Source organism: Syngnathoides biaculeatus, chromosome 6, assembly GCF_019802595.1.
Source record: "Syngnathoides biaculeatus isolate LvHL_M chromosome 6, ASM1980259v1, whole genome shotgun sequence".
Lineage (NCBI taxonomy): Eukaryota > Metazoa > Chordata > Actinopteri > Syngnathiformes > Syngnathidae > Syngnathoides > Syngnathoides biaculeatus.
In genome coordinates, this window is record NC_084645.1 from 26,730,380 (window position 1) to 26,746,397 (window position 16,018).

General features: G+C 44.6%; 1 protein-coding gene and 1 long non-coding RNA gene across 2 annotated transcripts in view; one reads left to right on the top strand and one right to left on the bottom strand.

Moving 5' to 3' along the window:
• nuak1b (NUAK family, SNF1-like kinase, 1b) overlaps positions 1-16,018 on the bottom strand; it is a 31,619-nt gene that overhangs the window by 14,286 nt on the left and 1,315 nt on the right. Inside the window, exon 2 of the mRNA XM_061823066.1 lies at positions 5,038-5,158. Within this exon, the coding sequence (XP_061679050.1) occupies positions 5,038-5,158 (121 nt within the window). The remainder of the gene's footprint in view (positions 1-5,037; positions 5,159-16,018) is intronic.
• Positions 5,703-13,732, top strand: LOC133502356 (uncharacterized). The gene is made up of 3 exons (XR_009795466.1): positions 5,703-6,038; positions 8,563-8,850; positions 13,447-13,732. It is a non-coding gene; the product is annotated as an uncharacterized LOC133502356 (long non-coding RNA).

A 16,018-nucleotide genomic window follows, 5' to 3' on the forward strand; every position in this document is an offset into this window, starting at 1 on the left:
TCTAGGCATAGGGATTGAAAAATTTAACATCTTTTTTATTAAAAAAAATTTGTTTAACCAGGTAAGGAAATTTAAGAACAGCTTCTAATTTACAACTCTGTCATGGAGGCAATTTAGGCATACAACTTGAGTCCGGATTTGAACCACTGATCCTTTGGTTACTGGATGTGGTGGTTTAATAACGGAGCCCCCCTGTGCCGCCCCCTGAATTTGTTTTAATATTATTCAAGTCATGTATTACCTGGTCATGGGAAGCATTTATTTAAAATAGTTTTTTTTCCCCCAATCAAGTCTTTGTACATACTCTGTAGTTTATGTTTACATTGGAAATATGAAATTACCATTAGATGTGATTGTTAGTACAGTACTTTGTATTTTTTGTCTCCGCTTCGTTCCATTTTCATAACAACACTAATGGCTTGTTTGTGTTGCACACATTTCATGTTACCGCGCCGAACAATAAAAAGCAGTGTCACGGTTTTGCCATCCGGCCTATCATTTCAACTCGGTGGCATCACTCATTAAGGGGATGAAAGCAGAAAACCGCCAAGATGGCAGTAACACGGTCGACCGTGTTGCTCCGTATTCCAGGTCTTGGTTTTCCCACACAACGGGGTCACCGGGGGTGAGGGGCTCAGCTTTCCCGCACCCTTGAGTGAGCACCTTCATAGCCTGTCTCACCCCACCCCACCCCGCCCCCCACCTTTCCTCCTTCCTGGGGTTCTTTTCAAGATATAATCCTTTGCAAAAACACATTTGCTGAGTGATGGTAATGCTCCCTGATTGTGACTGTCTGGACGCCTAGGAAGTCACAGACGGGATCTGAGGGGGGCGGCGGGAGGGAGCCGGGATTGTCAAGTAGATCGGGCCATTTGATTGGTGGATGGACCCGTGCCCTGGCCTGACACGCACCGTGACCTGACCTGGTGAAGTTGTTCTTGATGTGCACTTTCTCAGCTGAAACTCCTGTTTACCTTTGACCCCTGCCGCTGGACTAATTACCTGTCTTACATAACTTGCGGTTGCCGAATAACACCGAAATGTCACTCAAGTGGGCTTTGCTCACGCCTCACATCTGATTGATTAGCACCTATTGTTGAAGTGGAAAGGGAAGCCATCCACTGTAAAATGGGTTAAACAACAACACACTCTGCGTTAACTAGTTGTGAATTGTTTGACTAAACTTGGACAAAAGTACCTGAAATTTAAAAAAAACGCTATTTCTCCAAGCATTGGAGGTATAAATAATTGACCGTAATTTCCGGCCTATAAACCCAGATTTTTTTTCGCACGCTTTCAACCCTGCGGTTTATGCGGTGATGAGGCTAATCTGAGCATTTTTTCCTAACGGTCGCAAGGGGGCCTCGAGCGGAAAAGGTAAGAGTGAGACCGGTGGAATGTATGTCCCGAGGAAGTGACTTTTACTGGCCCTTTTAGCGCTACGCTTGCATGTTATTGCCGTGTCTGAGTGATTTTAACTGGTATCTTTTTTTTTTTGCTAGTGTTAGCATTACCACGGCGCTAGTGTCAGCATTAGCACGGCGGCGGTAGTGTTAAACTCGCTGTGTTGAAGTGTAAAGGGAAGCCAACCACTGTAAAACAACCACACACTCTGAGTTAACAAGTTTTGAAGTGTTTCGCTAAACTTGGACAAAAGTATCCGAAACTAAAAAAAAAAAAAAAAGCTAGGTCTCCAAGCATTGTTGGTATAAAGAATTTACCGTAATTTCCGGCCTATAAGCCGTGACTTTTTTCACACGCTTTCAACCCTGTGGTTCATGCGGTGATACGGCTGATTTGTGCATTTTTTCTAATGGCCGCAATGGGGCACTCGAGCGGAAAAGATAAGAGTGAGATTGGTGGAATATATGTGCCGAGGAACTGACTTTTCCGGGTCCGGCCCTGTTAGCGCTGCGCTAGCGTGTTACTGCCGTGTCTTTAACCGGTATGTTTTCATTTTTACTGGCCCTGTTAGCGCGGCGCTAGCGTTAGCATTAGTGCGGCGCTATGATTAGCGTGAGCACGGCGGCACTAGCGTTAAACTCTCTGTGTACCGTCTTCGTAAATATCTTGTGTTTCAATGTGGGCACTGTCGGCGTATGTATGTACCAAATGGTATTTCCTTTACAAATGTACTGGGTGAGGCTTATAACCAGGTGCGCTCTGTAGGGCAGGAATTACGGTAAATACAAGCAAAGCAATCGAGTTGTTGCCTTAACAGGTTGCTTTAGAAAGATGAGACTTCCCTTTGTGTATCTTATGCTAAACAAAGCTTTGAATCTTAAATGGTTGAGAGATTTATTATGCGTGCCCTTCAAAATGTAATCTGAAAATTCACAATTAAATGACAATATTTTGGAATCAACCTCTGCTTGGAAAGCGACGGAGGCGCCAGCTTGGTCTCAATGTTTCCACAACCACAATTACGCTACTAACAATTTAGTCGTACGTACTAATTTGTGCACTTTACAACACTACCGGCTTCGAGTGTTTGTTTTAAAAGGGTGGGGGAGGTGGCACCGAGGTACAACAAATCCTCTGTTAAAAGCGCCGCGCAGCACGCTGATGGATGCAGAATGTGAGCGTGGAAAGGGTGTGGTTAAAAACTCCCGTCTTCCCTCACACAGCTGGTTCGACTTTGCTTCGCACAAGCGTGCAGAAGCTATTGAGAAGCATGTTGCCGGATACAGAAAAATTGGAGGCCTTGTTCACGTGTACGCAGCAAAGGCAGAACAGTGCCTGCTGTGTCGGGAGCAGCTTCCTGGTGGAGTCCGAACATTTACAGCGCGCAGAGAGAATAATACAGCTGCACTTCAGCCTTCCAGATGAATACACGCTGCCACGCTCGGGCGACAAACATCGCTGTTTATTCTACGCGTTCTATGGGTAGCAACCTGGGAGGGGACTTTGAAACCCAACAAAAAGACAGTGGTTCGACCTGTTTGGCGCCTGGCACACAAGCGGAGGCCAGCTATTGTAGCGGGGAAGCTGTCGAGAATCTCATTGCTGTGTTGACACGTGCGTAAATATAGTCACGAGCCACAAATTAAGCGTTTATTGCTTTGCGTCGCTGCGCCTTGTGACTTTTATGCGGGGTGATGGACTGTGAGGAATTGTTCGGCCGTTTTACCCTTGCCACTAATTCACCTCTCAGGGGTAAGAAGGGGCATTCAAAAATGCAGGATGCAGTCTGAGGCCCTGTCAACTATTTTTTGAAACGCATACAGTGAAGAAAATAAGTATTTGAACACCTTGCTATATTGTTCTCCCGCTTAGAAATCATGGAGGGGTCTGAAATGTTCATCGTAGGTGCGTGTCCACTGTGAGAGAGATAATCCAATGAGAAAAATCCAGAAATCACAATTTATGATTTTTTAAATGATTTATTTGTGTGATACGGCTGCAAATATGTATTTGAACACCTGAGAAAACCAATGTTACGATTTGGTACTGTAGCCTTTGTTTGCAATTACAGAGGTCAAACGTTTACTGTAGTTGTTCACCAGGTTTGCACACACTGCAGGCGGGATTTTGGCCCAGTCCTACACACAGATCTTCTCTAGATCAGTCAGGTTTCTGAGCTGTCAGCTCCCTGCAAAGATTTTCTATTGGGTTAAAGTCTGGAGACTGTCTAAGCCACACCAGAACTTTGATATGCTTCTTACGGAGCCACTCTTTGGTTTTTCTGGCTGTGTGCTTCAGGTTATTGTCACGTTGAAAGACCCAGCCACGACACATCTTCAATAATCTGACTGAGGGAAAGAGGTTGTTCCCCAAAATCTCACAATACATGGCCGCGGTCATCCTCTCCTTAATACAGTGCAGTCGTCCTGTCCCACGTGCAGAAAAACACCCCCAAATTATGATGCTACAACCCCCATGCTTCACAGTAGGGATGGTGTTCTTGAGATGGAACTCATCATTTGTCAGGTCTTTGAGGGTTAGAATTCTAGCTAATAGACAGGGTGTTCAAGTACTTATATATATATATATAAAAATTTATACATTGTCATTTTTGGATTTTTATTTTTAGATTATCTCTCTCACAGTGGACAAAGCACCTATGATGAAAATTTCAGACCCCTCCATGATTTCTAAGTATGAGAACTTGCAGTATAGCAGGGTGTTCAAATACTTATTTTCTTCACTGTATTATTCCATGCACATGCAAACTGGGAATGGACCTTATGGAAAATGTTATTCAGGGCGGAGACTATGATGACACGACACGCTTGTGAAAGCATCCTTGTTTGCATTTGCATGCAAAAGCTTTGTTTTTCAAATTGTACAGTATAATGTGCTTCGAAGTCTGCCGTGAAATGCATTTTAACAGAAATTCTGGTCAACCGCTTCCGTATTCGAGTAAGGAACGATTGGGTTTTTACAAACAGCCGTGGACTTCACATGACCTGCCTTGAAGGTTTGGATATTTAAAGAGTTGCTTCCTGGGGTAGATAGATGCTGACATTGCTCCAGGGAAGAAGACTTAAGGTCTTTCCTCTCTCTCTCTCTCTCTCTCTCTCCACAATACCAGCGGACAGAAATTAGACATTGTGCAGGTCGGGGTGATTTGGGTCAATCCTACACACACACACACACACACACACACATGCAACCCGTATATAGGCAGACACACATGCGCATGCGGGACACACGTGCAACTTTTACAAGTGCACTCTGGTTCCCAGCTGCAGTTGTCTTCTAAGCGTCAGCAGATGTCTGGCCCGTAGATCAAGACCGGGGATGAGACCTCTCAGATGTGGGAGAGGCGATCCCTCGGAACGCCGGGCCGCTTATACGTTCAGCAGACGCATACACGCGCGCATGTGCACACGCACGCTCACAAAGGCTGTCTAAAGCCACCCAAACGTTTAGAGGTGAATAATAAAATTGCAGGTCCTCTTTTTTATTTATTTTATGATATCTGCATGTCATAAACTAAACAATCCTTCGAGGGAAGACGTGCGCTTGGGTTCACGTGCGCTCAAGCGTACACGTCAATTTGTCACGTGCACACGTGCCCCATCATACGCTCACCTTCGTATATTGAGATGATGTGCGGGTGGCGGAGGGACGACATGATCTCGATCTCGCGGCGAATGTGAACCATGTCCTGCTCGTCCTTGATCTTCTCCTTCCGGATAGACTTGATCGCGACCTGTGAAGAAGGGGAAAACCCTCCATCAGCCAATAAACCAAAAAATAAATAAACGATAAAGATTTGAAGATTTTTGTCATTTTAAGGTTACTGTCCGCATCCCTCAAGGGACGTACCAGATCCACCAGATAATGTGAAGGGGGGGCTGCAGAGTGGGATTTTGCACCTAATTTCAAAGTAGCACCACCTAAAGGACTGTCTTGTACCAGCACTCATATGATAAATTTATCCATCAATCCATTTTCTTCACCGCTTATCCTCACAAGGGTTGCGGGGAGTGCTGGAGCCTATCCCAGCTGTCAACGGGCAGGAGGCGGGGTACACCCTGAATGGGTTGCCAGCCAATCGCACACAGAGACAAAGATTCGCACTCACAATCACACCTCGTCATGAGCCAGGGTGGACCACGGCAAAGAGGGGCGTGGCCACTGCCCTGGGCGGTGACACCTGTCACCGCTCACAGCTGTTTTACATTGGGATTGTAATTAGATGGTGTATTTAAGTCGGAGTTTTGGTCACTGGCATTCACCAGTTCGCTGTGCCCTGAGTTTGTGAGTTGCATTCAATGACAGTAGGAATCTCCACCACTGAAAATAGTGTAGTGTTGAGCTATCCTTTGTCACACTGTTTCTGTACCATTTCAGTTTAGTCCTGTCTCAGTTTATGTTGAATAGTCATGTCCTAGTTCCTAGTTTGTCTCCGGGTCATCAGACCTGGCTGCATGTCTTTTGGATCCTGCTTAGCCTCACGTTTCTGTACCTCTGCCTTCTCGGACTGCTTACACTATGTATGACCTCAGCTTAAGCAGCAAAATAAAACTACGCCCAACATCATGTCCTCATCTTGGAGTCCTGCATTTGGGTCCAGCGCCGCACCGGAGGTTCGTGACACACCTCGGGGCAATTTAGAGTGTTCAATTCATGTTGCATGTTTTTGGGATGTGGGAGGAAACCGGAGTGCCCGGAGGAAACCCACACAGGCACGTCGAGAACATGCAAACTCCACACAGGCGGGGCCGGGATTGAACCCAGGACCTCAGAACTGTGAGGCCAACGCTTTCCAGCTGCCTACCGTGCCGCACTTTGATAAATATATGTATGGCAAAATTGTTAACACATTGTTTTCACTTTTTTAATATAACCCCTGCTGTACACCATCTTGCAGTCAGCCGCGACGAGCGCTACAGAAAAGAGCATTTACAAATACATACACACCAGAGGTTCAAATATTAAGCCACCGTGCGTGTAATAAAACGCAACTAAAGTTTTCGCTCACCTTTTCTGCACGGATTTAATGATATCGACAGAGAATACAGATGGAAAAACACAACACTGCGCTGCTTGTAATCTTATCACTGAACTTTAAACTGGCTCGTGGGAGTTATTTACTGTCCTGTTTTGTTACGACTTCAGCTGATTAGCATTAGATGCGCACCTTTTTACACTGATTTTGCCCCCCCTCCGAATGGTCCTTTTGTGACAAGACCCTTTGAACCCATCAGCTGCTTCTGCTGACACAGACGAGTCAGAAAGGCGGGTCGAATTTACTCTGGGTCTTTTTAAACATGACGCAAAATTACAGTGCTGGAACATAGGTGCCAATAATGCAGGATTGCTTTGTGCTCTTCAGGTGTCGTTCCCCCCCCCCCCACCCCCATCCCGCCCCGCATCCTCAGCCTATATTTAACCAATATTAGTCAGCGTCACCCTCGTGAGATGAGAGGGAGGGAAATTCACTGGGAGAGTTTTCGGTTGTCTACCTGGGAGCAGCTGAGTATTAAAAACAAAAAAGAGGGGAGAAGGTCCTTTGTCATTTTTGGCAGGGGGGGGGGGGTCAGAGGGTCATGCATTTGCCCGTGTTTCCTCACCTGTCAAGAGTCCTTGAAATGACAGTAAGTCATCATACATATTTTTAGATGCTCTATTTTTGGAAAGAAGAAAAGAAGCGTTGGCCTCCTTTTTGAAAAACTTTGGCTTGCGAGGATTTTATTTTGAAGGAGGAATCTGGAAAAGGAGGATTGAGTGATTGATGCCTCCCCATGTCGCCAACAAGGAGGTCAAAGCTGTCGTGGCAACGCTACTGCGGATCGCGTTCCAGTCCTCAGGCCTACAAGCAACGCCTTAAATGAGAGGCTACGCCAAATAAACCGATAAAATATATAGTCGCGCACATGTCACTGTAATTGCAGCCGCAGACATTCTTGTGCGAAGTCCGGCGTTTCTTTGATGCAGCCGCGACGGAGTCCGTTCATTTGTTAGTTTAAACTTTTGTCCTCTGCTATCTCAGCGCAAGTCTTCTGAGGAGCCCTGGTTTATATTCCACGCGGCCCAAACCGCAGGCGGTAGCCAGTGCCAAGCTAATTACTCTGTACATCAATAAAAATAACCCCAAACCGGAATGGTTCTCTTCCAGGGCATGCTTTGATTACATAGAATTGAAAGAAATGATACTATAATAAACGAGATGGAGCCCCGCGGGTCCAGGTGCTACATTCAAAATTGGCCAAAGTTTTTTTTTTTTTAAACCTCATTAGATTTATGAGTGTTTTATCTCTAAAATGAAGCGGTGCAGAAGGTGAGTCATCCTCCTGGTTTGATGAAATCAGGAATTCACTAATTTAGAAAATACCAAAGTAACGACCTATAAAGTTTGCATGCAATGTTCCCTCTAAGCTGCGCAACTGCGCATTTGTGCACTTGTCGCAGAGGAAAACAGATCCAGCGCAGTGAACTACAGGCTGACGTCTTTTATTTTTTTAAACAACGCCTCTTACAAAGAGTTGCTGCTCGACCACACCGGGCCACACACTCTTACTTCCTCGTTTACCTGACACCGCCCCCCCCCTCCATTTTAAAGCGGTACACTCAGAATTACAAACACCGAGTATGTGAACAATTGGAGAAAAAGTGGTGAAACTGGACCAGATTTTCCCTTTTTTGAGTTAAAAAAAAAATTGATTGAGGATGAAAGGACAGAAGATACATTGCGCAAAAGCTAATTCTGTATTTTAAATATCGGCGGTAGCATAATGTTAACCCTAAAACTGTTCGGGAGCATCATTCAACTTTCAACATGCATTGCGTAAGATATTCCGCAAGCAATAATTCAGTTTTACACCGCGAAAAACAGGGATATGATTGTGGGTTAAAAAAAAATGAAATGAAGATGGAAGAGACATTTTAAATTGACTAGTTGGCTTGGTATGTAATTTTATCGTAATGTATTTTTTGTTTGTTTGTTGATATTTTCAATGTAAGTTTGCAAAAACACAAAATTGTTCTTAAAAATGTTCTGATGGGAATGTAATCTGAACCTTTTAATGAGCCATGGAACTTCAATGGATTGTTTGCGTGCATAACAAAGTTAGCATTTTCTCCCTTTTTTTTTTTTTTTTTTTTTTACAGTGGGGAGCAATCCACCCGAAGTTTTGATAACACCAATTCAGCGTCGCAATGCTAACCCGTCGAAAGAGCACACAGACCCAGAAAAAGGGCCTTGAGAGCAAGCCAGGTATCTGTTGTGTATCTCCTCGTGTTGTCCCGGACTGACCCCGACGTGGATCATTAAACGGGACCGCAGACCGTCCGCTTGCCAGCTGGCTGACACCGCTCCGCTTGTCCTGAAGTGGAACCCTATTACTGTCACTCACAGTCATCAGGCGCCACCCCGCAGCCCACGATGGCCCCTGCCAGGTATGGGACCGACCCCCCCCCCCCTCCCCCATCCGGTTTGCTACAGTCCGTTTGAAGTGAAAATCGGTGCTTCGCTTCACTGGAGCCCAACATCTCGCTCGTTCTGAGGTCATTAAAACCGTCGAAGGATTCATCGCGAGCTCCCCGGTGTCTCTTATGTATCGCGTCGGGCTTGAGTCACAGTTCGCGGTGAGGGGGAGGAAGAGGCCCGTCGCTTTTGCGGAGAAATGTATTCTTGTACGAGCCAAAGATAGTAATACTTCATCAACGGCGGTGCATAGAATGGCGGAATGTCAGCGTTTTCCCTTTCCCGTTCCTCTCCATTGTTGAGGGATGATGTAACGCAACGCTTAAGATTTGTAATAATATAATGCTGTTGTGCTTTGAAGACAGGCTTTCCTTGCGGGAGCCACCCTTTTTAGCCCCACTTTTCAGTCATGTGATGTGCCGGTCGCCTTTGGGTTTGTTTGGTTGCACACTGTAAATGATTTCCAGCCCACAAGCCATGGTTTGCTCGTGCAGCGTTCACACGCGCTTCACAATTGCCTTGTTTTTGTTTTTCAAACAATCCAGAGCTCATAACATTTTGGTGCAGATCTGGACAACATTGTGCATCAGGAATTTTTTCCAACGAGTTACCGTATTTTCCGCACTATAAGGCGCACCGCATTATTAGGCGCACCTTCAATGACTGGCTTATTTTAAAGCTTTTTTCATATATAAGGCGCATAGAATAGACACTAGAGTAGAGCCTGGGGTCCATTATGCATCCATTAGATGGGCTGCACCAAAGGCTCAATATTTTTCCATATATAAGGCGCACCTGATTATAAGGCGCACTGTCAGCTTTTGAGAAAATTAATGACTCCTGGGTGCTTCCTATAGTGGGGAAAATACGGTAAAGTCTTGTTAAGTTACACTGGGGACAAGTGGGGCAGTGATGTAGCACAAAGAATGGGGTAAAAAAGCTAACTTTGAGTGGTAGTTGGAATTGGCATCACTTGCAACATTCATTATTGCCACCTAAAGGATTGGAGTAGAACACCACCACACTTAATAACGGTCACAATGGACCTTTCTGACCTTTCAATTACTCGTACAATAATAGCCAATCAGATAGCCGCATTGGCTTAACCCCTGGTTTGACACGCCCCTGCCGCCATGTTGTCCCACAAGCAATACTGGTTGTCAGTAGCGTGCGCTTCGAAAAGTTAATGTTACGAAGAAAATGGTCCTCAGATGCGCTTTGATGAAAGATATCCTGCTAGGTTACAAGCGGCATTTTCCAAAGCCTAAAACACAGTTGACGAAGTATCTACGATGCATTAAGGCTCGCGGAAGAGCCCACGTACAACTAAATCTGAAGAGTATCAAAAAACACTAGGCTGTATGTTTGAAGGTAAGTGAGGGATAAGTATCTACTCTTAGTTTGATTGAATTATTATCAATGCTTTATACATTGCAGGGGAACAACTTTCACTTTGTTAGTGTATCATTGACCTGCTGAATGAAGTATGTCATGTTTTATGCCGAAGACTCAGGTTAGTGATACGGAAATGCGCAATGTCATGCAAGAGAAATGTCTATTTGCCTATTTGTATCACATCGGACTTTAAAGACAGAGCACTGGCTTCCATTACGAGCCAAGTCAAATGAATACACCCACTCACTTATAAAGACTACAATGATATTTCTCGTGATTTCCAAGTAAAAACCTACTCACCCTGCTTTACATGCGCAGTACGATTCCATTATTTTATCCTGTTGGATTTCAAGATGAAGTTTGTGAGGCGTCAAACTTTTTCGCATCGATCGCCAACGTTTTGCTGTAACTCTGACACTGCGTCTTGCTCTGTCCAAAATCTTAATTCTGTGTACATATCCTTGAGCGAAATATTTGAGACCTCTCTGTAGAACTCTCTTGACTCTCTGACGCATTTGGCAAAAAACATACCCCAATATTATCTGGAATACGCGATAGAGTATCCAGTTCAAACCTGTTCTGTTCCGTCGCCATTTTGGAAGCTTGTGGGACATGGCAACTGTAGCTAAGGGGGCGGAGCTTAAGATCGCCAGTCGGAAAGGTCCATTAAAAGCTCTCTTCAGCGGTTCTGGTAGATGACTGATGACATCACGCTTACTTTTTGTATCACAAGATTGTTTCCACGTCTTTGCTCAGAGTGAAATTATTTCTAAGGTGGGGCAATCCGTATCCGTACATTTTCAATGCCACTTATCCAATTCTCCAAAATTGCAAGAGCTGGGAGTCGACTTCAGATGACTGAGGGGCAAAAGGCGCATCGCAGCCCACGGTGGTTGCCAGGCAATCACAGGGAGTTTGTGAAGACATTGAGTGAGGGTTGATCCCGTGCCAGCGATCAGTCAAGCCATGTGCAACACGACACTCCCGCTTAAATATCGGACGCAAGATATGTTCAACTTGGCACGAACTTCCAAACTTTCACTTAATATGATGCTCATACCACGTTGGCTGGTTGCCACTAAAAGGTGCATCGCTTGAATGAGGCTGCAGCGAAAGGTCGGGACTCCAGTTCCTTTCCCATTTACTCATCTTGACAGCAGACGCGATATGAACACGCACACCTGTCTAACCGCTCTATAAAAATATTAAAATTCAATCCAGAGACTTGCGTAAACACATGGCCACCCCGTGATTAACTGCGCTTCATTCGGCTTCGGATTCCCACTCTCAGCACAAGGTCACGGCGATAAAAGCAGACAATCGCGCACTTGCACTTTTGCTGACGTGCCGACTGTGCCCCCGTGTCATCAGTCTTCCTTGAGTGTCGGCAAGCCTTTCCACAGGCGTCCCTTCTATCTGCTGCTTTTCTCGGGTTGCGTGACCTGGACGTGTGCAGAGTCCATTGCGTAACAGTTTCGCCGCTGCTTCTACTACAACATCCTCGCTGTTGGGTTCAGAGGTCAGGTACATTTAAAGCGTTGGCCTCACAGTTCTGAGGTCCCGGGTTCAATCCCGGAACCCGCCTGTTTGGAGTTTGCATGTTCTCCCCGTGCCTGCGTGGTTTTCTCCGGCCACATCCCATAAACATGCAACATTGATTGGACACTCTAAATTGCGCCAAGGTGTGATTATGAGTGCGGCTGTCTGTCTTCATGTGCCCTGCGAGTGGCTGGCAATCAGTTCAGGGTGTACCCCGCCTCCCGCCTGTTGACAGCTGGGATAGGCTCCAGCACTCCCCGCGACCCTCGTGAGGATAAGCGGCAAAGAAAATGGATGGATGGATGGATTCTGACTTTTTAATCAGTTTAAAAATCCTGTTTTGTTGTTTCTCATGAACAGCAAAAAAATGTTCCCGGGTCAAATTGATTGGTCCTTTTTAATTATTCGAAAGTGTCATAATTCCACCCCCTCCCAAAAAAAATCAGAATAACTGTATTTCATGATTGATTATTAACTCAACTTACACGGTGCATTGCACAGTGGATAAAACAACCCCTGTTCAAATGGTTGCTTTATCCATCCATCCATTTTCTTCGCCGCTTATCCTCACGAGGGTCGCTGGGAGTGCTGGAGGCTCTCCCAGCTGTCAACGGACAGGAGGCGGGATACACCCTGAATTGGTTACCAACCAATCGCAGACCACAACGAGACAAACAGCCGCACTCACAATCAAACCGAGGGGCAATTTAGAGTGTCCAATTAATGTTGCATGTTTTTTTGGAAAGTGGGAGGAAACCAGAGTACGCGGAGAAAACTCACGCAGGCACAGGGAGAACATGCAAACTCCACATAGGCGGGTCCGGGATTGAACTCGGGACCTCAGAACTGGAAAACTCAATTGAAAGAAATGAACTCTTGAAATGAAGTCTAAAATAAACCGCTGGAATGAAGTTGGGGTCTGTAGTTTGGTTCACAAGCTGAAAAGTCCAAAAGACATTTGATTGATTATATATTGCAATTTGGATATGCTGATTTCCCTGCAGTTCTGATATGCTTTTGCGTGACTTTTTTTTATTTTTTTTTTGGGGGGGGGGGGTCATTTTAACTGCCTTCGAGTGCAGCTTTCTAGTAAGTAATCATATCCAGACTCCCTTAAAGCCAAGCATGAGCTAACCCACTATCTGTACGATATACCACAAGTATACATTGCTCAATATAATGAACAAAACATGTCGCAGTGAAACTGTGGCAACGTCGATAACAAAACTAAGTCAACCATGGAGGGAAGGCCAGGGGGCTGCCAAATATTGGTGGGGTTGACGCTGGTGTCGGGGAGTGGGGCGAGGGGGACACACTGGTGACCTATATTTAGTTCCCCCGCTCGGTATTCTCAGCCCATGGAAAGTTCCTCGTGTCCTGCCAGGTTGGGCATACGGGGTCGAATTTTGCCACACATGGAAATAGTCGGACGTACGGGGGCCAGTGGGGCACCGTACATCTCAGACGTGATGACGCTGTCGTCAAGGGGGGGGGGGCGACGTGTTTTGCATAAACAAACAACTGAGGGTGGGGTTGGGGTACTTTACCTGTCCTTGTTTTGGCATAAGAACAAAGCAGAAGTCAACTGACATATTTTCTTATGCGTCTCTTGCTCTCTTATGTATTTTCTGCAGGTGTGCCTAATATTGTGGCCAGTAAGAGCACAAGTCTATGAGGCGTTAGTTGGCGGGGGTCACTGGGGTCAGAGAGCGACTAGCCCGGTTTGCACTCCAGCATCCTGTCGTGAGGCCCCTGCATAGGCTGAGGCCTGCGTGCACTTGGCTCCATGGGGCCTTTGGAGAAGGAGCCGGCGTGGATTCCCAGTAGCGAGGGGGCGCATGAATGCTGATGATAAGACATTGCCAAAGGTGGTGAAAGTACTCACACTCTGTATTTAAGTCGATGTACAGGTATGTACGGAGCCCCTAAAAGGACATTAAAAAGAAAAAAAAAAAAAAAGGCTTCTCATTGTAATCAGTAAGTTACTCATTGTCATGAGTAACTTTGTCATTGCAATGAGTAACTTACTCATTGTAATGAGTAACTTACTTATTAGGTTACTCATAACAATGTGTAAGTTCCTCATTACAATGCGTAAGTTACTCATGAGTAAGTTACAATGAGTAAGTTAACCACGAATAAGTTACTCATTGTACTGAATAAGTTACTCATTGTACTGAGTAACTTACTCATTACGTTACTCATTACAATGACTAACTTACTCATTACAATGATTAACTTACTCATGAGCAAGTTACTAATTGTAACTCACTCATGACCAATTTACTCTTTGCAACTCATAAGTGAGTTACTCATTACAATGAGTAAGTTACTCATGAGTAAGTTACAATGAGTAAGTTAACCATGAATAAGTTACTCATTGTACTGAATAAGTTACTCATTGTACTGAGTAACTTACTCATTACGTTACTCATTACAATGACTAACTTACTCATTACAATGATTAACTTACTCATGAGCAAGTTACTAATTGTAACTCACTCATGACCAATTTACGCTTTGTAACTCATAAGTGAGTTACTCATTACAATGAGTAAGTTACTCATAAGTTACCCATTGTACTGAGTAACTTACTCATTACATTACTCATTACAATGAGTAACTTACTCATGAGCAAGTTACTCATTGTAACTCACTCATGAGCGAGTTACTCTTTGTAACTCATAAGTAAGTTACTCATTACAATGAGAGTGTCGAAAAACGGCTACCTATGGGTCATTGCTTATTTACCTTCCTGAATAAGAAAGGGGTCTTTTATACATGCACACATGCAATGGACGAGTTACTCATTACGATGAGAAACTTACTCATTGTAATGAGTAACTTTGCCATTGTAATGAGTAGAGTAACTTTGTCATTGTAATGATTAACTTACTCATTGTAATGAGTAACTTACTTATCACGTTACTCATTGCAACTCAAGAATAAGTTACTCATTACAATGAGAGTGTCGATAAATGGCTACCTATGGGTCGTAGCTTATTTACCTGCTAGCTGTAGCTTCTTGCATTCAGGTAGTCGTAGCTTATTTACCTGCTAGCGGTAGCTTCCTGAATAAGGAATACGGGTCTTTTATACATGCACACATGGAATGGACTAGTTGCTCATTACAACGAGAAACCAGTTAGTTTTTCTTTTCTTTCAATGTCCCTTTAGGGGCTCCGTAGCTTCCTAAATAAGGAATCAGGGTCTTTTATACATGCACACATGCAATGGACTAGTTAGTCATTACAATGAGAAACCCGTTAGTTTATTTTTTTCAATGTCCCTTTAGGGACTCCGTAGTTTTGCAAAAGTGCTGATTCAATCGATGTACTTAAATCAGAGCAAAAACAAATGTACTGCAATGACCCTGAAATGTACTTTGGTGCAAAAGCTTTCATGATTTGCCGGTTGTCCCTTAAGAGCTCGCCACAGCGGCCATGTACAAAATTATTTACAGTTTATTATACACTATACCCACTTTGATAAGTCGCCATTATGGATCATATTACTTCTCAGCACATAATATACTTTCTTCTGTTATTAACATATACAGTGGTCGAACTGAGAGAGAAAAATCACATTTTATGTCGCATGTCGTCAAAGAGCAAACGAGCACTGGGTCGACTTTTATGATATCAAAAAGTGTACTTGTGTGTCTACTTAATGATGAAATAATTGTGGCCATTTGTTACATCCTCATACTGGACATTTCAAGGAGTGCACATTTCATACAGTACAGGTGTCAAACTCAAGCCCCGGGGGCCAGATCAGGCCCAACACATCATTTTAAGTGGCCAGTGAAAGCAAATCATCTACGTTGACTTAATGTTTCTTCCTAACAAGAAAATGGCAAAATTGAGACATTGCGAGCATTTTTTTGTAACCAGACCTCTTTTTAAAATACATTTTGAACACTGAAAGACTGCTTAGAGCATCTGTCTCACACTTCTGAGGACCGAGGTTCAACTCCCGGCCCCGCCTGTGTGGAGTTTGCATGTTCTCCCCGTGCCTGGGTGGGTTTTCTCCGGGCATTCCGGTTTCCTCCCACATCCCCAAAAAACATGCATTTATTGGAGACTCTAAATCGTCCTTAGGTGTGACTGTAAGGGTGAATGGTTGTCCGTTTCCATGTGCCCTGCGATTGGCTGGCAACCAGTTCAGTGTGTACCCAGCCTCCTTCCCGATGGTTGCCGGGATGGG